Source organism: Equus asinus, unplaced genomic scaffold (genome assembly GCF_041296235.1).
Source record: "Equus asinus isolate D_3611 breed Donkey unplaced genomic scaffold, EquAss-T2T_v2 contig_545, whole genome shotgun sequence".
In the NCBI taxonomy this organism is placed as follows: Eukaryota; Metazoa; Chordata; class Mammalia; order Perissodactyla; family Equidae; genus Equus; species Equus asinus.
The window spans coordinates 36,937-60,158 of NW_027225233.1; the positions used below are offsets into that span (position 1 = coordinate 36,937).

Genomic DNA, 23,222 nt, shown 5'->3' on the forward strand with positions numbered 1-23,222 from the left:
ATTGGAAGGTTACACTCAGATCTTTACAAAAGTTGCTTCATCTTTTTCTGTTTATGAGAACCAATACTTCAAATGAAGTGCTATTTCAAATGAGAAGTGGGAGAATTTTTCCTTCTAAATCTTTATTTTCTAAATATTTTCCAAAATTAAGAATGATCATTTAGTTCTTTCTTTTTGGTAAATGTGCTTTTCTTGCACAAAAATTAGAAATAGGCAGTTTTCTTGCACGAAAGTTAGAAACAGAGAAGAAGAGGTAAAAGATGAAGCCAGTTTAAATTACAACCTATACAAATGTCTAAAACTTTGCCAAACAATTGGGCAGCCACTCACCACATGTGGCAGCTGGGCACTTGAATTGGGGCCAGTCTGAATTGACTTCAGTATGAAAAAAGAATGTAAAATATTTCATTTTTTTTATATTGATTACATGAAGAAATGACAATATTTTGGATATATTAGGTTAAATAAAATGTATTATTAAAATTAATTCTACCTGTTTTATTTTTTAATGTGGCTACTAGTAAATTTTAAATTACAAATTTGGCTCACATTATATTTCTGTTGGATGATACTGCCCTAAAATAAGAACGTCAACACTAGTCTGAAATCTGAAACTAGTTTAGGATGGAAACAGCCAGTCACTTGCATTCTACTAGAATTTGCTTTTACTCTTTAAGGACTCATCTGATTATTAAGATTAAATAATTCTAAAGAAAAATATGTTTATCTTAGGAAATTGTAGTTTACTTGTTTTGAACACAAAAGTTTATGGTACTGAGATAGTTAATGCTATAGCTATTTTGATAGAAAGGAAACTTTAATAGAAATACTTATATCTTTAAGTATTCTTTATACTTTTAGACAGTTGGACAATGTAAAGCGATAACATCATCTTTCCAATATTCCCTGTGGAATAAACCAACAGGGTAGATAGTTGGTAATGCTGTGCATACCTCTGTAGCTTTGGTGAGCACCACATGGAACCAGCCTAATCCAAACCTGCATTCCAGATCACAACGCATTAACAAGCACGCCAGTGTAAAGCTAAATGGCTAATTCATGGGAAGAAAAAATCTTACGGGGTAAATACATTTATGCATTTAACTTACCCAAAACAAAAATCTATTCAGAGAATGTTTTTTAAAAGTTTGATTACAGTTCATCTCCTCCAAGTGATGCCTACTAATGTACTTTTGATGTTATTGTAACTTTATTAACAGATGATGTAACTGTTATTTGGGTTATGCCGAGGTTTTCTTCTTTGTTTTGTGGGGTTTTGGGATTTTTCGTTTGGTTAGTTGGGTTTGGTCTTTTGGGAGAGTTTTTGTATTTTTAAATAATGAGGTGCTCTGCTGCAGTAGCTTGAACAGTTATCTCTCAGCCCTTCTTACTGTGTTAGGTGATTCTGAAGCAGTGAATGAATGCTGTCTTTTTTTTTTTTTGCTCTGTTTAACTATTGGTTTGCTCTGTTGCCTGTTCAGATGCTCTTACAGATGCAACTAATTCATGAAATTTCCAACTTAAAGAATTTAGTTAAGCATGCAGAAGTGTATAATCAAGATCTTGAGGTGAGCTTTTATGTTGATATTTCTGTTGATAAGGGACTAGAGCTATAAAATATACATCATATGTAATTGAACATGATTTCAGAAAAGAGAAGGAATTATATTTTTTAAGTATCAACTTTTAAATTTTACTGTCTAAACTATTAAATGTAAATTCTTTTTAATCCCTTAGAATTTAGATCCAATTAAATTGTGTTTCACTCTCCTTTGATTCTTTTAGAATGAACTAAGTTCAAAAGTAGAGCTGCTTAGAGAAAAGGAAGACCAGATTAAAAAGCTACAGAAATACATAGACACTCAAAAATCAGAAAATGTGAACATGGACTTGTCATACTCATCGGTAAAAATCAGGTTTATTTTGTTGTGTAATCATGTTGGCATTTATAGTGTACCATCACCATCATCATAGCAAATGCTTACGTTGAGCCTACTGTGTGCCGAGCATTGTTGTAGTTGTTTTACATTTAGTATTTTATTTAATCCTATCAGTAACCCTATGGGAAAGGGACTGTTGGTATCATTGCCATTCTACAGATAAAGAATCGCTCAGAGAGTTGAGGACATCATTCTTTGAGTGCATGTAAGTAAGTTAGGAGTGAGCTTCCATTAAAAACCAGTAATTCAAAAAACATTTTAATTTTTTTCAATTGTTTTATACAAATGCATGAAGAAGTATGTAGTTGATCTCAGCCAAGATATCAGATCTTGGCATTAAGTAACATTTGAATCTCATGGTGAAATTGTTAAATTTTTTTATTTGCTTTCAATCCACCTGATTACTTCAAGAAAGTATCTGTTTGATTCTAGTTTTTAACACCCTTTTTTAAAAGGCAACAGTTTCTAGCTAGAATTTTTTTCTTTTTTTAAAGATTGGCACTTGAGCTCACATCTGTTGCCACTCGTCGTCATCATTTTTTTTTTCTTCTTCTTCTCCCCAAAGCCCCCCAGTACATAGTTGTATGTTCTAGTTGTGGGTCCTTCTGTCTGTGGCATGTGTGATGCTGCCTCAGCATGGCCTGATGAGTGATGCCATGTCCGCACCCAGGGTCCGAACCAGCAAAACCCCGGGCCACTGAAGTGGAGCTCGTGAACTTAACCACTCGGCCACGGGGCTGTCCACTAGCTAGAATTTTTTTAATCTTAGTTTCTGTTGTTCTTTTGTTTTCATTTGAACTTGTCAGAGTACTTTTTGTTACCTTCTATTAATCACAAATGATTCTTTTTAAAAGTGTTGTTACTGTTTGGAGGCCCTGGGAAGAAAGGTACTTTCATATAATCTTCGAGTGTCTACTGACAGAGTGGCAAGCAGAATTGCCCACTTTTTAAAAGTTGTTCTTTATTTCTTTCTCTTTATTCATTCATTCATTCATTCATGCATTAATGTTTTCCCAAGGACATATGGTTGAATTCATGTCAGCTAAAGTCATGTTAAAATGCTACTTCTCTTTAAAAATGACACAGTGGATCTTTTTATGTATTTATCAGTTATATTTTCTCTTCTGTGAGTTGCCTGTTCGTATCTTTTCTCTCTTTTTCTTTTGGATTGTTTGTCTTTTTTTTTTCAGTTTGTGATTTAATATTCTTAATTTTAACTATTAATTGCTCACCTGTCATGTTTTGGAGAGAATAATTTAAAAATACGTAGGAAACTTTAACAGGCTAGCTGAGCAACAATTGTGTTAATCTTTTTTAAACAATAACAGATTTCTTAAATTACAGTACTTCTATATATATAGTGCTTTTATAATTTGGAAAAAGATAACCAGAATTTTTAAAAATATTTTTATTTTCGAAAATGTCATTTCTTTTCATCTATCCTAAAAAAAATTTGGTGATTAACGTATTTTCACCATTTTTGATTTGTTAGGAATGACATCTGTGTGTGTGTTCTCTAAAGTCTTTTCCAACTCTAAGAAAGTTAGCTTTCAGGAAATCCTTTTTGTTGTGTGTATAGGAAAACATTCAAGACCTCAAACAGATGAAACAGACTCTGTTCGATGCTGAGGCTGTAGCCCTCGATGCCAAGAGAGAAGCAGCCTGTCTCAGGAGTGAAAATCTGGAGCTGAAAGAGAAAATGGTAAGTGATTTTTGTTATATTTATAATAAAGCAGTTGTAATGATCACTACATTTTTGTGAATTTGTATTGTTTCTCTCATAGAAAGAACTTGCAAGTGCATGCAAGCAAATGGAAAATGATATTCAGTTGTATCAAAGGCAGTTGGAGGCAAAGAAGAAAATGCAAGTTGATCTGGAGAAAGAATTACAATCTTCTTTTAATGAAATAGCAAAACTCACCTGCCTTATAGATGGAAAAGTTCCAAAAGGTATTTTATAATTTCAGACTTACCTCTTTGCAAATCCAACTGCCTAAAGGATTTTGCACCTCCATTCCAATGATTAAAAGTCCATTGTTCTCTGATGTTTGTAAGTAGCCTAATATTAAATTTCAATATCATTTGGTGTCAGTATTTATAAGTGTTTCCATGGACTTCAAATTATAAAGGTTTAAGAATTATTTTTCAAATGAATTGGACCCGATCTTGAAAAAGGTGATTCAAGAACTTTTAACAATTGGATTACCTGTTGACCAACACTGGTTCTTTCTTTAATAAATTTTATATAATCTGATTAAGTAATCTAAGTTTGTATGTAATTTAAATTGTCCCAATAACTGCAAACTGTTTAATTTACCAAAAATATCCTAGATTTGCTCTGTAATTTGGAATCAGGAAGAAAGATTACTGATCTCCAGAAAGAACTGAATAAAGAAGTTGAAGAAAATGAAGCTTTGCATAAAGAAGTTAATTTGCTCTCAGAGTTGAAATCTTTACCCTCAGAAGTAGAAATGCTAAGGAAAGAGGTAAATATGTTTTTAAGCAAATAACTCTTACTTTGAAATAAAAACCCTTGCAATATTGCCTTAAATATTTTGCCATAGTTTGTTTTAAAGTAACAGTGAAGAGACTGTAAACATTTGACCCTGCTTGTTAGGAACATTTTCAAAGAATATGTAACAGTATACTTAGTAATGAGATCCATGTAGGGGCCATTTCTATAGTCCTCAGATGTAGTGCTTTTCAACAGAGATTGATGGCCCACCCTTAGTCTTTATCTTTTTTGGTGCTGTTGCTGTGGTCATATCACTATGTTGAATAAAGGAGAGTAAGGAGGTAAAGAGGGTGGCATTGATGAAGTTTTAGAGGTTGACGTAAATATTGCAGCCTAGTGAGCAATTCCGGAAACCTTCTGCCAGCCTTTCCTTTTTCTGCCTTTCTGAAAGAAATAAAAAGGACAAGAATTTGAGTACTTACTACATGGTGAGCATCATGCTAAACAACTTTAGCAACGTTATTTAGTCATCCTAAAAACTCTTTAAAGTACATGCTGTTTTTTAGCCCAACACATAGTTATGGATCTAAAAGCTGAGTTACACAGACCTGCCTCCTACCCTGAGCCTGTGGTTACAAGAGCTCTACTGTCTCGCTCCCTCTCCTTTGTCTCAACTTTGGCTCTCCTCTCTTTTTCCCACTTCCTTCTCCTTTATCTTTCACAATGATTAAACTATTTATAAGCTGGATATTGTTGGTTTAAATTAATTACTTAAATAATAGTTTCAATTTAAGTTATTTAAAATTTAAATTATTCATGGATTAAGTTTTTGGAAATCTGAGCTGCATTCAAAGCCTTTAGAAAGAAAATAATAAGTCAAATTCTAAGAAAAACCATAAGATGCCTGAAACACCATAAAGTTAGAAAACACTTTAGAATGATAGATAAGGAAATAAAGACATCCTAATTAAGTGTTTCTTCTCCACTCAATCCTTACTAGAACCCAAACAAAACTTTGATGGTAAAGTTAAGCAGGATAATATATTGTTATAAAGATGTGACAATAAAAATATTACCTTTCCTCAGTCAAATCTGTGCTTAATTTCAATGTCTTTTTTCTTTTTTGCAGATAAAGCTTTTCTTTTCCTGATAACTGCTGTAGTGGATCTTATATTGCTAACATAGCTAAATTTTATTTCTTTTCCGTAGATAAATGACAAATCTGAAGAGCTCTATAAAATAACATCAGAAAAAGACAAATTGTTTTCTGAAGTAGTTCATAAAGAGAGTAGAATTCAAGATTTACTTGAAGAAGTTGGGAAAACTAAAAGTGACCTAGCAGCTAGCCAGTTGAATTATAAAAGAACTGATCAAGAATTCCAAGATTTTAAAAATCAACATGTTGAAACTGAGCAAAAGTATAAGATGGTCCTTGAGGAGAATGCAAGAATGAGTCAGAACATAGGAAATCTCTCTAAAGAAGCTCAAACACTTGGTTTAAGCTTGGATGCTTTGAACATGGAGGTTGGTACAACACACCCTCTATGGAAATGGTCTTTAGTTTTCTGGGGTTTGGCTTCTATATAGATGCCACAGAATGCTCTGCTTCTCACAGTAACTTTTTCTTATTTTAAAGCTTTCTTACAAAACCCAGGAACTTCAGCAGAAAACAGCTGAGAGTCAAGAAAGGTTAAATGAAGTGAAAGAGCTGAAGCAACAATTAGAAAGTAGAGATTCTAGGCTGCAAACTGTCGAAAGGGAGAAAGCACTGATTACTGAGAAACTTCAACAAACCTTAGCAGAAGTAAGAACCTTAACCCAAGAAAAAGATGGCCTGAAACAGCTCCAAGAGAGCCTGCAGATTGAGAGGGACCAGCTCAGAAGTGACATTCAGGACACCGTGACCATGGTGAGGCTTTGACAGAGTAAACTGAAAACTCAGAGCCTCTTCAAGACATTCAGGAGCCATCAGTTATTATTTATGATCAAGCAGTAACTATAAAGTTATTTTCATTGTTTCACATTATTCTAATTGAAATTGTGTTCCCTTTCTCTGACAAAGAACATAGATACCCAAGAACAATTACGAAATGCTCTTGAGTCTTTAAAACAACACCAAGAAACAGTTAACACACTGAAAATGAAAATTTCTGAGGAAACTTCCAGGAATTTGCGTATAGAGGAAAACATAGGAGAAAATTCGGATGAATTTCAGGAAAAGGTAAAGGGTATTTCTGTTCGAGTTTTCATATACTATATGTGAGCTTTCTCCTTAACTTCAGACACTTAAGTACATAATGGTGACCTCAATCTTATTGATTATTCACAGTGAATAACTAACAACAGTTTACAAGATTAGCCCTAGTGTCTTTGAAATAACTTCAGATATAACTGCTTACAATCAGTTGGAAAAGGAAAAGGCAAAAATGTTAGTTCAAACTTTGAGCTGATATTTTCCGAGGCCTGGTGTATTTTAAACATCTTTAAAAGCCCCTCTGAATTCTAAGAATGTAAGAAAGATTGAGTGCTTATTATTACTTATGGGTAAAATATTTGTTTTATATCAGATTTTGTGTACTAGTTGAGAGTTCACTATCGATGTGTGTGTCGTGTTCATGTCTGTTTCTAGAGCTGTGCTGTGCTTAAATCTCAGCTTATTCTAGGCAGCATGGTTCGTTTTGTCCTGAAACCTGGGGAGAAGAGCTGCTTTGTTATTTAATTATATACAAGAAAGGCTAGGATGCTAATGATGATTTTTTAAAAGGGAGGTATATTAGTCTGCCATCACAAAATATCATAGACTAAGTAGCTTAAACAACAGAAATTTACTTTTTCCCAGTTGTAGAAGCTAGAGGTCCAAGGTTAAGGAGCTAGAAAATTCAGTTTCTTGTGAGCCCTCTTCCTATCATGCAGATGGCACCTCTCCTCACATGGCCCTTCTGTGTGTGAGCCGAGAGAGCTCTGGTTCTCTTCTGCTTCTGGAGTGGACACCAGTTCTATGGGGTTAGGGCCCCAGCCATATGATCTCATTTAACCCTAATTACTCTCCTTAAAGGCCCTCTCTCCAAATACAGTCATTTTGGGGCTTAGAGCTTCAACATGTGGATTTTGGGAGGACATAATTCAGTCCATAACGGGATTGCCTGTAATTTTATATAACTGATTTATTTACAATGCATTTCTACTTTTCAAAAATGCCTTTTATATGTCAGAATTTTTTATACTATTTTTCATTGTTATTATACTTAATACTATTTAATCCAGAATAATTACTACTGGGAATTTAAAACGTTCACCAATAGGAGAATGGTGAAATAATCTTTCATACATCCATAGCTTGGAGTAGTAGTCATTCATATATATATATATATATATGTATAAATTTATTTTTGTTTGTTTTGTATCTTTAATTGTGGTAAAATATACATAGCATAAAATTTACCATCTTTATCATTTTTAAGCAAACAGTTCAGTAGTGTTAGGTACGTTCACGTTGTTGTGCCACCAATCTCCAGAATTCTTTTTATCTTGTGAAGCTGAAACTCTATACCCACTAAACAATTCCTCATTCCCTCCCTCCTCTAGCCCGTAGCAACCACTTTTCCACTTTCTATCTCTCTTAATTTGGCTACTCTAGGTACCTCACATAAGCGGAATCATGCAGTATGTTGTCTTTTTTTGACTGGCTTATTTCATTTAGCATAGCGTCCTCAAGGTTCCTCTATGTTGCAGCATACATCAGAAATTCCTTCCTTTTTAGGGCTGAATAATATTCCATTGTATGTATATACTACATTTTGTTTAACCATTCACCCATTAATGGGCACTGAAGATTGCTTTCACCTTTTTGCTGTTGGGAATAATGCTGCTATGAACATGGTGTACAAATATCTCTCTGAGTCCCTGCTTTCAATTCTTTTGGATGTCAGATTTACTGGATCATGTTTTTTATCTTTTGAGGAACTGTCATACTGTTTTCCATCATGGCTGTACCATTTTACATTCCCACCAGCAGTGCATAAGGGTTCCAATTTCTCCAAGTTCTCACCAACACGTATTATTTTCTCCTTTTTTCACAGTAGCTATCCTAATAAGTGTGAGATGATATCTCATTGTGGTTTTTATTTGCATTTCCCTAATGACTAGTAATGTTGAGCATCTTTTCATGTGCTTGTAGGCTATTTGTATATCTTTACAGAAATGTCTGTTCAAGTCTTTACTCATTTTTAAATTGGATTGTTTGGTTTTTGTTGTTGAATTTTAGACATTCTTTATATAGTCTGGATATTAACCCTTTATCAATTGTGTGACTTGCATATATTTTCTCCCATTCCTAGGTTGCCTTTTCACTCTGTTGATTGTGTCCTTTGGTGCACAGAAATTTGTAGTTTTTATGTAGTCCAGTTTATCTCTTTTTGCTTTTGTTGTCTGTGCTTTTGGTGTCATATCCAAGAAATCATTGGCAAGATCCACTTTATGAAGTTTTTCTCCCATGTTTTCTTCTAAGCATCTTACAGTTTTAGTTCTTATGGTTAGGTCTTTGATCTACTTTGAGTTAACTTTTTTATATGATGTAAAGTAAGGGCCCAACTTCTTTCTTCTGCATGAGATATCCAGTTTTCCCAACACCATTTGTTGAAGATACCATCCTTTATGATTGAATGGTCTTGACATCCTTGTTAAAGATCATTTGACCATATGCAAAGGTTTATTTCTGGGCTCTGTTTTCTATTTCATTGGTCTATATATCTGTCTTTATGCCAGTACTGAGCTGTTTTGATTACTATAACTTTGTAGTAAGTTTTGAAATCAGGGTGTGTGAGACCCTCAGCTCTGTTCTTTTTTCAAGATTGTTTTGCCTGTTTGGAGTCCCTTGAGATTCCATATGAATTTCAGGGTGGATTTTTCTATTTCTGCAAAACACTATTAGGATTTTATAGGGATTGCATTAAATTTGTAGATCGCTTTGGGTAGCATTGACTTCTTAACAATATTAAGTCTTCCAATCTGTGAACATGAGACGTCTTTCCATTTATTTGTGTCTTTAATGTATTTCAGATACATTTTGTAGTTTTCATTGTACAAGCCTTTGCCATCTTGGTTAAGTTTATTCCTTAATATTTTATTCTTTTTGATGCTTTTGTAAATGGATTGTTTTCTCTATTTCCTTTTTTAATTGTTTATTGTTAATGTATAGAAATGTAATAGAGTTTTGTATAGTCATGGAATTTCTTTAAAGTAGACATTATCTACAATTGGAAAATTTCCAGGATACATTATTAAATAAAAACAGATACATACTAAAGAACAATTCAGTAAGATCCAACTTATGTAAAGAAACCTCTATATACCTTTATATACTATTACTCTATATAATGAGCTTCTTTTTTCCCATTTACTCTGGGGTACAATATTCCTGCCTTGGAAAAGGAGCTTTCTCTTCCTCTCTCCCTATGCTTCAGTCATTCTTTCCTAGAAAGCATTTTCACTTGCTCTATATCTTGTATTCTCAGTTTATCTATATTTTGGGTCAACTATGGGCCAAAGGCACTTGACCTTGATTTAAAATTTATAACTTCCACTTTTATAAGGGGAAAGGTTTTTCAATAGTTTTTTGAAAATAAATGCACAGTCAGTAGCCGCTTTTAAACAAATGCAAAATGCAGTCACAGGGCCCCATGAGAAGGAGCAGTAGAGGCGGAGTGAGGGAAAAGGAGAGTTACACTCACTGGACCAGCCAGTCTGTGGTATTAAGTTCATGCTGGAATCATCTGTGTTGATAAAAGGGTCTAACTGGAAATTCTCCTGGGCCATTCTGTTCATCAGGGTTTCTGAAATCTGGGATGCAATGCTGAGGTGAGCTTGGTCTTGTGAAATCGTGTTCATGCTGGAATCACCCATGAGGATAATGCAGTGGGTCTAGGGATTTCCAGATAAACCTGTTTATCAGAGCACCAGAGGGCAGCCTATGATAGCCTAGTAGGTCTATCATGAAGCCTCTAGGAGTGCCCGTTTTCAATCCTGCTTGATATGTCTCTCTCTGGAAATGAGTTTCTCTAGTGTGTCTCAACAGAAATTTTAAACTTTGTGATTAGTAGGCTTATTCTCATATAAAGGACACAATTTTTTTCCTTATTTAATAATTAGACCTATTAGATTTGCTCATAACCATGGTAGCTGGAATACTTTCTAGGCTGAGTTCAGTTTTGCACTTTGTCTCAATCTGCTTTGTTTTGTGTACATTTCCATATTTAGGAGTAAAGATGCAAGATTCTGAATTATAGTAGCTGACTGACTAATCCCAAAGACTCTGTGTTCCTGCCTTAATTTCTCCTGTAGTTGTAGTTAGCTCTCTGCTCATCCTTGTAGAAGCTCATGCAGATTGCCAAAAAGAAGGGGCTAACCAAATGAAATATGGTTTGTCTGTATCCACTCTAGAGAATTGAGCAACTACTAAAAATTATAATTTGGAGATTATGTAACAGCATGGGAAAATGCATATCATCTAATCTAAGTGGGAAAGAAAAACTAAAAAGGATCTTATATGTAAAGTAGTCATAATTGCAATGTTAAAAAAATTCTTTTAATAGAAGAAACTCTGGAAGGAAATATTCCCAAATTCTAATAGTGGTTGTGTGAAGTTGGTGTCATTGGATGATTTTTTTTCTTTTTCTTTTTTTTCTAATTAAATATAGATTATTACAAAAACTTTTTAAACATCTGTGACCAATATTCAGCTGAGTGTTTTTACTGGGCTAGTATAGGATTATATGGTGATACCCTAATTTCATACTGGTAACATCAATCTTTGTCTCCTTTTACCAAGGAGTCCATGTATCAGGTTACCTTTGGTTAAGACTTATTTATGGATAAATGGATTTATATAACATGCTTTTCTTAAGCAGTATATGAAAAATATGAAAAGGTGAATTATGCTACTATAATATGAAATATGTTTCTAACAAAACTCTTTTGTCCTCTTATCTATAATAAAACTCTGAAAATAAAGATTTGTTAGTAGTAGGGCATAAGTTATGGTTTCCAGCTTTTGAAGGAAAGAAATAAAGAGGGAGAGTTTAAGCTGGCTTACTCCTTCATAAAGCCAGGTTAACCCATCGTACATGAAGATAGTTGTGAATTATCTATAGCTGTCCACATAGCTCTTACCAGTGAACAGGCACAAGAGCACGAGCTCTGGAACCAGACCACTTGGATTCAAAGTCTGATAACTTCTCTGAGTGACCTTGGGCAAGTGACCTACCCTCTCTGGGATTCAGTTTCCTTGCCTGTCAAACGGAGATAGTAATAGTGCCTACCTTGTAAGGTTATGGGGAAGATTAAATGTGTCACTGTGTGAAAATAGTGCCTGGTACATAATAAGTAATAGAAGTTTGGCTATTTTTATTATTAAAACTGTTACTAAGAAATTCTTCTCTAATGTATTAATATTTTAGATGGTTGGCATAGATAAAAAGCAGAGTTTGGAAGCCAAAAAAACCCAAGTGCTGATTGCAGATGTTGATAATGAGCTAACTGAACAACAGAGAAAGATATTTTCTTTAATACAGGAGAAAACAGCACTGCGACAAATGTTAGAGAGGGTTACTGCAGAAAAGGAGCAACTGAAGACTGACCTGAGGGACAGTATTGGAATGGTGAGATTCAGCAATGTGTTTTTGTCTTTGTATGTTTTAGATTTTTACAACTTTATTGAGGTATAATTTCCATGCAATAAATGTATCTGATGTGAGTGTCCAGTGTGATGACTTTTGACAAATGTCTCTACTTGTGTTCTCTCCACCCCAGCAAGTTCCCTCCCACCTCCACCCAGGCAATCCTGATCTCATCCTCTGCCCCACATAGTCACTGTCCTGATGTTTTCCACCTCAGCTCACTGTCTCTTCTAGAACTTCACACAAATAGAATCACACTGCATGTGCTCTTTTGTCTCACTTCTTTCTACACTCCTTTTTACTGCTTGGTAGTCTTCCAGTGTATGAATAGGCCACAATTTGTTTAGCCTTTCTCCTGTATTGATGGAAATTTGAGTTATCTCTACTATTTGGGTATTTTGAATAAAGCTGCTATAAACATTCTCATACAAATGTTTTTATGAACATATATTTTTTATTTCTCTAGAGTATGGATCTAAGTGAAATAGCTGGGTCATAGGGAGATGTATGTTTAGCTTGGTAGAATTTACTAGGCTGATTTCCAAAGTATAGTTGCACCGTTTTACATTCTCATCAGCACATTAAGAGAATTCTGATGGCTCCACATCCCCACCAACACTTCATATTATTGGTGTTTTTAATTTTAGCCATTTCTATTGGGTGTAACCTTGTTTTGATTTGCCTTTCCCTAATGACTAAAGATGTTGAGCATCTTTTTATGTGCTTATTGTGTATCTTTCTATAAACTGTTCTCTCAGTGATGTGTTGTATAGATTTCAATGTACAGATCTTGGACATATTTTGTTAATTGGTTCCTAAGTGTTTCTATTTTATTTATGCTGTTGTAATTTTTCTTAAATTTCATGTTTAATTGTTAATGTTTGCCAATATTTTCAAACCTACTTTAGTTTTTGTTTCTATATGTGGGGGCAATCTAATGTGTAATAGATTGAAATTAATATTTTCAGAAGTTTGCTATGGATCACAGTAGACCCTGACCTTTTGTGTAATTTTCCATGTTTCTTAGGATTGTCTGTTTGGTCAAAGAGCTGAATGTAAATAAGAGTACAGACAAAAGTTGTATTTTCTTCTCGGTATCTGTCTTGTAATGTTTTTTGGTCTTGATACTTGAGAATGTCACTCTTTAAGCATAATAACTAAGATTAGTCCAATTCATGCTAGCAAAGGACGGCTGCTGTTTTGAGCTTGCTCAAAATCAAAGCCATCCCAGCATATGAAAAGCCTATAACCTGCAGTCTCATCGTCTATCGATGAAAGCTTAGAAACAGTCTCTTTTGGCTTCAGGGTAGAAAACAAGCAAACCTCTTATGATGGAATACTAAATCCAGTTCTAATTCTCGTGGTAGGAATGTAAGTTGAGCAATAAAGAAACAGCATAAGAAAGCAGATTCTTGGCATTTACATGATCAAAATAGACTCACTTTCTTTTTAAGTTAGTCTTTTCCAATATAGTTTGCCATGATTTCTCCATTTTCAGGCTGAGGTAAATGCTGATTTTTACCTGATTTCCTAAATGTAAGCTAGTGTCATTTAATCTCAACTTTTTAAAAATTCTAGACCATTGAAAACCAGGAAGAATTAAGAATTCTTAGAGGTGAACTTAAAAAGCAACAAGAGATAGTTGCACAAGAAAAGAACTGTACCATAAAGAAAGAGAAAGAGCTTTCTAGGACCTGTGAGAAACTGGCAGAAGTTGAAGAAAAGCTAAAGGAAAAGGTGAATTTTTAAAGTTATCTTCCTGGCCATATTTCCTGACTAAACTTTTTTTTTTTTGGTGATAAATTTTGGTTCTAATAGACCTAAATTCCAGAAATAGAATGTACCTCCCAAATGAACAGCTCTCAATGCTAATATTTTGGACAGTTTGAACTCACACTAGGATCTTAGCTAACCTCTTTTGTGTGTATTATATTATCCTAGAGTCTTTCAATGAGAGGGGGCCTTGGTTCATCTAAACTACTCATGATGTATTCATTCATTCATCAAATATTTATTGAGCATTACCGTGGGCCAGGCACTGTTCTGGGCACTTGATATACATTAGTCAGTAAAACAAAGCTCCTGCCCTTATATAGAGCTATATTAGTCATTCTCTAAACTCTAAGATTTGTCACTATTACCATCTCTTAGATGTTTGCAAGTTCCTGAATTATTTCTTTTTTAGAAGTAAGGTGCTGTTGTAATATAATTGTGTAAGAGCTAAGACTGTTAGAACAATTGTACTGCTCTAGTAATTCTAAAATGGACCCACTGATATCTTTCTGTTTATCCTAAGAACAGTGCTACATGCATTATAAATAGCGTAGTGTTTCCATTGTGCTTCTGTGGAATGTTTTTTTCCTAATATATGTTCTCTTAATTCTCATCCCTTTCACTATAACCTAATTGAATTTACTAAAACCTCCTATTTCATACTCCTCCCAAAGAGGTGATATCAATAGGCTTATGTAAAAGTTAATGCCTCAGTGTTTGTGTGGGCCATCCCCTAAAGACCTTATTGGAACTAAAAATAAATTATCCAAAAAGGTTTTAAGAGATGAGGAATTACAGTTTATTTGCCAGGTACATCTATATATTTAGTCAGTCTCTTTTCTTTTTAAATTTTTCGCATTTTTACTTTGCCTCCTTGATTAACCAAGTGACACTATGTTAGTTTCTTAGGACTTCTGTGTCAAATTATCATAAACTTGCTGGCATAAAAACAATGGAAATTTATTCTGTCACATTTCTAGATTCTCGAATTCCAAAATCATGGTGTCGGAGGACCATGCTTCTTCTGAAGGCTCTAGAGAAGAGTCCTTCCTTGCCTTGTGCTATCCGTGGCTCCCGCTGTCCTCGATAGTCCTTGTTCTGTAGCTGCATCACTTCAATCTCTGTCTCCATCTTCACAGGATCTTCTCTGTGTCTCTGTGCGTCCTTTCCCGTCTCTTATGAGGACATTCTCATTGGATTTAGGGCCCAACCCTAGTCCAGTAGGGTATCTTCTCAATCCTTAACTAATTACATCTGCAAAAACCCTCTTTCCAAATCGGATCACATTGAGGTTCTGGGTAGACTTGAATTTTGGGTGGGACCCTCTTCAGCCCAGTACAGACACTATGCCTAGAAGCTGCTTTACTTTCAGTGCTGCTTGTCTGTTTCCACTAGGGTAGTGTGCAGGGCTGTGATAATGATTCTCTCAGTTTGGCAAAGTACATTTTACATAAGAATTTTAAGATAATATGGCAAAATGGTAATAATAAAAACTTTATTTCTTAAGAGCCAACAACTCCAAGAAAAACAGCAACAACTTCTTAGTGTACAAGAAGAGATGAGTAAGATGCAGGAAAAGATGAATGACGTGGAGAATATAAAGAATGAATTAAGGAACCGAGAATTAACGTTGGAACGTATGAAAATGGAGAGGCTAGAGTTGGCTCAGAAACTCCGTGAAAATTATGAGGACATAAAATCCATAACCAAAGAAAGAAATGATCTACAGAAATTACAAGAGTCCTTTGAAGTAGAGAGAGAGAAACTTAAAGAATACATAAGAAGAATTGAAGTTAAGGTCAGTTAGACCCTTTTCTTCATCTGTTGTGTTTCCTTAAAACTGAGCCAATTGGGAAGGGGGGCAGTGTTGAGATGATGTTGTTAAAATATTCTTTAAACTTCACATGCTAATAAAGGGTCTGGAAACAAAAGAAGAACTCAAAATTGCTCACATGCATCTGAAAGAACACCAAGAAACTATTGATAAACTCAGAGAAGTTGTTTCAGAGAAGACAGATGAAATATTAAATATGCAAATACATTTAGAAAACACAAATACTGCCTTAAAAGCACAGGTATTTTTTTAAAGTTGTTATCTGAGTAGCTGAGAGTTTGAATCAGGTCTTTTGTGTAAAGAAACAAGATATGAGTTAGCCTAAAATTGGAGACAAGTAAAGATTTGCCTATTAATTTAGAAACTATTATTTAGCTTTTTATCAAATCTATCTATATCATAATTTATTGTATGCTTATCTCAAGATCCAAGAACTTCAGGAGAAAGAACATCAACTTCTTAAGGCAAAAAATGATCTCAAGGAAAATATGCATCAAACAGAGCAATTGAAGAAGCAATTAGAGGCCCAGAATTCAACTCTGGAAACTATAGAAACAGAGAAGTTCAAATTGACTCAGAAACATCTTGAGAACCTTGAAGAAATAAAACTTGTTGCTAAGGAAAGAGATGGCCTCAGAAGAGTGGAGGAAACCCTCAGAACGGAGCGAGAGCAGCTCAGGGAAAGCCTGCGAGAGACGGAAGCTACAGTAAGCGATACTCCTTCCCTCCCTCGTGAGGAAGCGTGGGCTTTGCTGACAGCAGTGAGCCCTGCTTTCACATGATGGTGCTGCTGGTGTGAGTGAACTGATAGAAACTTTTAGGCACGTAACTTGGTATTGTTCTTGAAAATTGTAAATTCTGTAAGCAATATTTTCTTCATAGACTTTATCCTACATGTATACTTAATCAATTGTTAAGATAAAGAAATATATATATATATACATACACATATATACACCACAGTGTTGTTCATTGTAGCAATTTGTAATAAAAAATGGGATACAATCTGAATGTCCATCAGAAGGAAACTGGGTAAACAAGAGCAATATGTCAGAATACTATGCAACACCTAATAAAAAAATGGAATAGATTTGACCGTCCTAATATGGAAAGCCCAGAATGACTCTTAGGAGGAAAAGCAAGCTGTAGAATAGTGCACATATAACATGTTTGCCTCTGGAAAGTGGAAGCAGGCTGTGGGAGGTGGGGACAGGGAGGAAAAGCTTATCACTTTCTAACAACAAAAATACAGAGTAAGAAGTAATAGTTTTATTATTTTTACTAAGAAAATATGTTATTTTCATTAAAAAAATACTAACATTTTAACATTAAGATATGTCACTGTTCTCAAAATTTCTCTAATGATGAAGAATCTGGAAAAACAAGAGGAACTAAGAATTGCTCACATGCATCTGAAGGAGCACCAGGAAATTATTGATAAACTCAGAGGGATTGTTTCTGAGAAGACAGATGAAATATCAAATATGCAGATGGATTTAGAAAATTCAAACACTAAATTACAAGAAAAGGTATGGGGGGAGGGGAGGGTTATTTGATTGGCTGTCTGACTTATTTGTGCCTATAATCCTCTGGGGATATGAAATAGTTTAGCCACATTGGAAGACACGTTGGCAGTGTTTACTGACACTGAACATGTACATGCCTGTGGCCCAGCGATTATAGGTATGTACCTGAGAGAAAAGAACGCATACTTCCACATAAAGATATGTACAAGAATGTTCATAGCAGCTCTAATCATAATAGTGAAAAACTGAAAACAACTCAGATGCCTTTCACTGGGAGAATGGATTTACACCTTGTGGTTTATAAGTTCAAAAATAGGCAAAGTCACCTAAGATGACCAAGGTCATGATAGTGGTTGGCTGTAGTAAGGGGGCACACAGGAACTTTTTGGGGTGCTAGAAATGTTCTATATTTTAATCTGGGTTGTTATTACATAGATGTAAACATATGTCAAGAATAATTGAGCTATACACTTAAGATTAGTGCACTTATGTGTATATGTACATGAGTGCATCTATATACATGTGTATATATGCACAAGTATATATATGTATATATATGTACACTTGTGTGTATATGTACATATGTACACACTTGTGTGTATATATATATACACTTACGTATATAATCTCAAAAGAAAATAACTTCTGTGTGGAATTATGCAGAATATTAATGAGTGACATTAGAAGCCTATTGTCTTAATCAATTTAGAAACTATTCTTTATACTTGTCTTAAAAACCATCTGTATCCTGACATGTTATTTTATGATTATCTTGATAAGATCCAAGAACTTAAGGCAAATGAACATCAGCTTTTTAAGTTAAAAGAAGATGTCAGTGAGACACAGAAAAAAATGTCCGAGATAGAGCGATTGAAGAAACAATTCAAGGCCCAAAGTTTAACTCTGGATAAAATAGAAACGGAAAACTTAAACTTGGCTCAGAAACTTCATGAAAATCTTGAAGAAATGAAATCTGTAATGAAAGAAAGAGATAATCTAAGAAAAGTGGAAGAGGCACTCAAACTGGAGAGAGACCAACTGAAGGCAAACCTACAAGAAACCATAGCTAGAGTGAGTTATACTCTTTCTTCCTGTCCAGCACACATATTTTTAATACAAGAAGCTTCCTTCTCTTTTAAATAAATGATACTGTTGGTGAAAAAGTAAATGTTAGAGCCTTTTAGGGAGACAGTTTGACAATATCTTATTAAAAATTTATCAGCATATACGTTTGTTACAGCAATTCCATTCCTAGGAATTTATCCAACCAATACATTCACACATTTGGGCAGAAATACAACAGCATTCACTGCAGCATTGTTTGTGGTAAACAAAAGCTAAAAGCAATCCAAGTGTCCGCCATAAGGCACTGGCTAAGTGGGGTTTGTCTGTATAAGGGAACACTAAGCATAAGAATGGGACACTTTTTCTGTGACGTTGATCTAGAAGGGTGTCCAAGGGGTCTGAAAGGAGAAGAGCAAGCAGCCAGTTCAACAAGGAGCAGGACTAGGATGGGCGAGGTGAGGGACAGGGTCTGTACTCTCTATCCTTCCATACTGTTCTGATTTGGGGGTGGTGTGTTGGTGGTTTTTAACTGTGAGAATGCATTTTTTTACTTTAACTAGTTCATCATTAAGAAAAGATAATGTGCCTTTATATTATCATATTTCTCAATTTCTTCTAATAATAAAGGATCTGGAAACACAACAAGAACTGAAAATTGCTCGTATGCATTTGAAAGAACACCAGGAAACTATTGATAAATTCAGAGAGAGAGTTTCAGAAAAGACAACCCAGATTTCAAATATTCAAAAGGATTTAAATAAGGCAAAAGATGAATTACAGGAAAAGGTATTGTTGTTTTATTCTTTTGGGAGTAGTTGTGTCCAAAATTATTTGTAGACTCAGCAAGGAGATAGAAATAGATATATAGACATAGATATGTGCTTGTATGTAACAAATAGACTATTTTCCGTCCTTGAAGGAGTTCTGTTTGCATTCTAACTTGTTTTATAATTATCTCAAGATCCGAGAACTTCAGAAAAAAGAGCTTCAACTTCTTAAAGTGAAAGAAGATGTCAGTAAAACTCATTAAAAAATGAATGAAACGGAAGGATTGAAGAAGCAGTTTGAGGCCCAAAATTTATCTATGCAAAATGTGGAAATGGATAACTTACACTTGACTAAGAAACTTTATGAAAGCCTTGAAGAAATAAGAATTGTAGCTGAGGAGAGAGATGAGCTAAGGAGCATAAAAGTCTCTCAAAAATGGAAAGAGACCAATTCAGAGAAACCTTAAGAGAAATGATAGCTAGAGCGAGTTCAGAATCTACCCCTATCTAGTAACTATTTATAAGAAACAAGCTTTTTTGAAAAGGGTAGCAATGTTTTTACTTTTTTTTTCCGGGAAATTTCTACAAACGGAGGATAATGGGAAAACTATTACTATAACTTTTCACACAAACAGGCAAGTACAGTTTTAAAAGAAGCTAAAATCTATTTCAGAAAATACCATTTTAATTCTTTATTTTTAAGAAAAAATTTGTTAAATAAGCAGACTATTTTCTTTAATGAAATTTTAAAAGAGTTTTTAAACCAAGAAATAGCATTATTCTCAATGGAGAAATAGTTGAAGGATTCGATTTACAAAAGATTAAATAGCCCATCTCTCTATCTCTACCTGATAGGGTTAGACGTGGGCTCTTGTTAGTGACATTAGAAGGGAAGAAGGCAAGATGAATACAAAAAAAGAAATTGAACTGAATCCTCTAAAAAGTAATGTAAACTTCAGATCAATAAGAAAGTTTATGAAATCTATAAAAATCTTTTTCATTCTCATATTTCAATAGTGAAGAAAGAATAAAGTGGAAAACAGTATCATTTGCAATCTCAATAGAAACATCAGACACTTGGGAATCATATTTATGTGGACCCTAACTAAATTTATAAAGAGATTTAATTCATTCAACCAATAATCATTGAACAATTAGTCTTCTGGGTACTGCAGTAAATAAGATAAACAAATGGGAGAAAATGTTTTGTTTTGTACTTGTAGTCAGAAATACAAAATGTAGGCAGGGTATGAATTTTCTGGTCCAAGGTGCTGGGAAGAATATATGAATGGAGCTTGGAGCACCATGGACAGTACAGACAGTGGTGCTAGCATGTTTAGTTGACAATAATTATTCTCATGCAGAGATCTGGAAGAGTAGGAACCAGAGATAAATCTAAAACCTAATTTGCAGCTATGAAGGTTACAGGAACAGATTCTGTCTCCAAAAAATATGTGGTTCTCCCACTTTTTTCCCCAATGAGTTGAGGTTACTCACTAAAAGACTTCATGATACTATTATTCATTTTCTGACCATTTTTTACATTTTTTTGTGTTACAAGTATAATATTTGATTCCATTATTGAAATAATGTACAATGTGTAATTGAAAAAGTAAATGATTAGACATTATATATGAATGGAGTTATAGCTGAAGCCTTGTTTATTTCTTTCCATCCAAGCAGGACCAACAGAACATCAAAGAGGTATTAAAATATGAAAAAATGTTGCTATGTGATGGAAAACAGCACCTTACAGAAAGCCTGAGAGAAAAGTGCTTTAGGATAAAAGTAAGTGCCCCTGTTCAAATTACAAATAAATATTGGGGCCCTTCCAAAGGCCTGTGGAGTCACAGGCACCTCTATGGAATGAATAGATAATGCTCAGTATTCTTCTAAACTTCATAATCTAGTACAGATATGTGTGTGCATACATGCATACATACACAAACAAAACAGTGGGGTTTGGGGCCGGCCCTGGGGCCAAGTGGTTAAGTTTGTGCTCCCGCTTCGGCAGCCCAGGGTTTCCCCAGTTCAGATCCTGGGCACAGACATGGCACCGCTTGTCAGGCCACGCTGAGGCAGCATCCCACATAGCAAAACCAGAGGCACTCACAACTAGAATATACAATTATGTACTGGGGAGGCTTTGGGGAGAAGAAGAAAAAAGATTGGCAACAGATGTTAGCTCAGGTGCCAATCTTTGAAAAAAAACAGTAGGGTTTATGACTTTGAGGCTTCACTGGAAAGGTGGTATTTCAGCAGATACCTGAAAGGAGTCAATGGTTGAGACATACAGGTATCTGGTGGAGAGCAGAACAGGCAGGGAGAACAGCAAGGACAGAGCTCCTGAAGCAGAAGCTGCCTAGTGGGCTCCAGCAACATCAACAAGGGGGAAAGCTAATGAGAAACGAGGTCAGAGTTAACAGGAGGAAGCAGGCTGTGGGGCTTTTAAAAGACTTTGGGTTTTACTCTGAACGAGATGTGGATCCACTGGAGAGTTTTGACCACAAGAGAGACATGGTCTGACTTACATTTTAAAGGGATAGCTCTGATTGTTGTGTTGAAAATTAAGTGATAGCAGGAAGACTATTTGAAAGACTAATTTCAGTAATCATGCGAAGATGGTGATGGCTTGGCCCAGAGAGGTAGTAGTGGAAGCAGTGAGAAGTGTGTGGATTCTGAACATGTAGTGAGGGTAAAGCCAACAGGATTTACTGTCACCCCTATTAGAACACAAGATCCCTAAAGACTTCTGTGTGTTTATGGCTGCATCACTTAGCACAGTCCTGACAGAAGTCAGCCTTCAATATGTATTTATTAAAAGTACAAATGAATGACTAGACAGTGCTGCTCCAACCATAAGGTGATTCCTCCTAAGACCAAAGGCAAGAATCCCCTCTCCAACATCCCAGATTAATGAACATCTATCTAGGTTTTCCTTAAATTATTAAAAGGAGAGCTCATTATTGTCAGAAGCCCCTTACTCTATTGTTTAGCACCCTGAACTAAATATGTTAATACCCGATTGAATGTAAAGTGTTCTTCCACCTGTGCCCTGACCAGCTTGTCACCTGTCTGGTCTCTAGAAAGTTGAGCTGCTGGGCCTAGGCCTAATGGGTGTCTGCCATACATAAGGCACTAGACTGGGTGCTTTACCTCATGAGACAGAGTTTATTGTTCCATTTATAAACAAAGAAATTGAGGCCCAGGAGGAAGTTCAGTCATTGCCCAAGGTCACACAGCTGGTAAATTGGTAAAATTAGGATTTGAAACCAAGTCTAAGTTTAAAACTTGGGTATAGAAGCATTTCTACAAATATAATTTTATTTCCTTTAATTTATAGTGTCTATATGTATTTTATAGGTTATATATAATCTAACATTTTACTTAATTCCCTAGAAAACTTTGTGGAAATTATTGTAGTCTTCATTTTGTAGTTGGGAGAATGGCTCAAGGATTTCCCCAGTCAGGAAGTGACAGGGCTAGAACCTGAACTCTAACTCTGATAAAAGGTGAGAAATCTCAGATTCTAGGCAGATAATAGAACGTAGGTCATGTGATTTGTTGTCACTCGTTTTGATGCTGGCTCAGTGAGCTGAGGAGTCGAAAGAAACATTTCTTGGACTCTCAAGGTCTGGCAGTAGTGCTCTTTTATTCAGGAAGTAGCATGGAGTAGCATGGGGACAGGACCTATGGGCAGTGAAGAGCTGCAAACATGGGTTGAGGGTAGGGCTAAATTTATAAGGCATAAGTATGTGAGTTGCTTCTTTACAAGACAAAGGAAAAATTAGGTAAAAAAAGTATCAGTGCAGGTGGAGTCTGGTTATCAGGTGGTCTTATAACTTTGGGTAAGAATCAGATTGAATGAGGTCAGGATGTCCCATGCTTCTGTGAGGATGATATAGATTGGTATGTAGGCCAGGAAGCCTTGGGCTTTTCTCCCTGAGGCATCCTTGATCCTCATCAGTTTTATCTGCTCACTCACACCACCTATTGTCAACAGAAGCTAGCATTCAGCCTTGAGCTACAATACATACTAGATTGAATTCATGCAAATTTCTCTTCCAACTTTGTAAATGTTCATTCAAATCATGGATGTTTGGAAGACTAAAAGAAAATGTATCAAAATGATAACAATGGTTGTTTCTGGTTTTCTTTGTTATAGCTGTTTTATAGAGGATTAGAATTG

General features: G+C 35.1%; 1 protein-coding gene and 1 long non-coding RNA gene across 3 annotated transcripts in view; one reads left to right on the forward strand and one right to left on the reverse strand.

Annotated features, from left to right (window-relative positions):
- The window catches only part of LOC139044049 (centromere-associated protein E-like), a 79,518-nt gene that overhangs the window by 33,479 nt on the left and 22,817 nt on the right, over positions 1-23,222 (forward strand). Inside the window, exons 17-33 of the mRNA XM_070503653.1 lie at positions 1,494-1,568; positions 1,786-1,905; positions 3,520-3,642; positions 3,725-3,890; positions 4,272-4,426; positions 5,605-5,919; positions 6,032-6,304; positions 6,458-6,616; positions 11,850-12,050; positions 13,647-13,805; positions 15,349-15,639; positions 15,758-15,916; positions 16,101-16,382; positions 17,046-17,204; positions 17,982-18,272; positions 18,894-19,052; positions 20,714-20,821. Coding sequence (XP_070359754.1) covers positions 1,494-1,568; positions 1,786-1,905; positions 3,520-3,642; positions 3,725-3,890; positions 4,272-4,426; positions 5,605-5,919; positions 6,032-6,304; positions 6,458-6,616; positions 11,850-12,050; positions 13,647-13,805; positions 15,349-15,639; positions 15,758-15,916; positions 16,101-16,382; positions 17,046-17,204; positions 17,982-18,272; positions 18,894-19,052; positions 20,714-20,821 — 3,195 coding nt within the window. The remainder of the gene's footprint in view (positions 1-1,493; positions 1,569-1,785; positions 1,906-3,519; positions 3,643-3,724; positions 3,891-4,271; positions 4,427-5,604; positions 5,920-6,031; positions 6,305-6,457; positions 6,617-11,849; positions 12,051-13,646; positions 13,806-15,348; positions 15,640-15,757; positions 15,917-16,100; positions 16,383-17,045; positions 17,205-17,981; positions 18,273-18,893; positions 19,053-20,713; positions 20,822-23,222) is intronic.
- The window catches only part of LOC139044052 (uncharacterized), a 51,091-nt gene continuing 30,750 nt past the window's right edge, over positions 2,882-23,222 (reverse strand). Inside the window, exons 2-4 of one of the 2 annotated variants that reach the window (XR_011501111.1) lie at positions 5,472-5,627; positions 4,666-4,839; positions 2,882-3,627 (exon numbers count right to left, since the gene is read on the reverse strand). This is a non-coding gene — a long non-coding RNA (uncharacterized lncRNA). Of the gene's footprint in view, positions 3,628-4,588; positions 4,840-5,471; positions 5,628-23,222 lie in introns of both variants that reach the window. The other variant, XR_011501112.1, reaches the window with a different exon arrangement.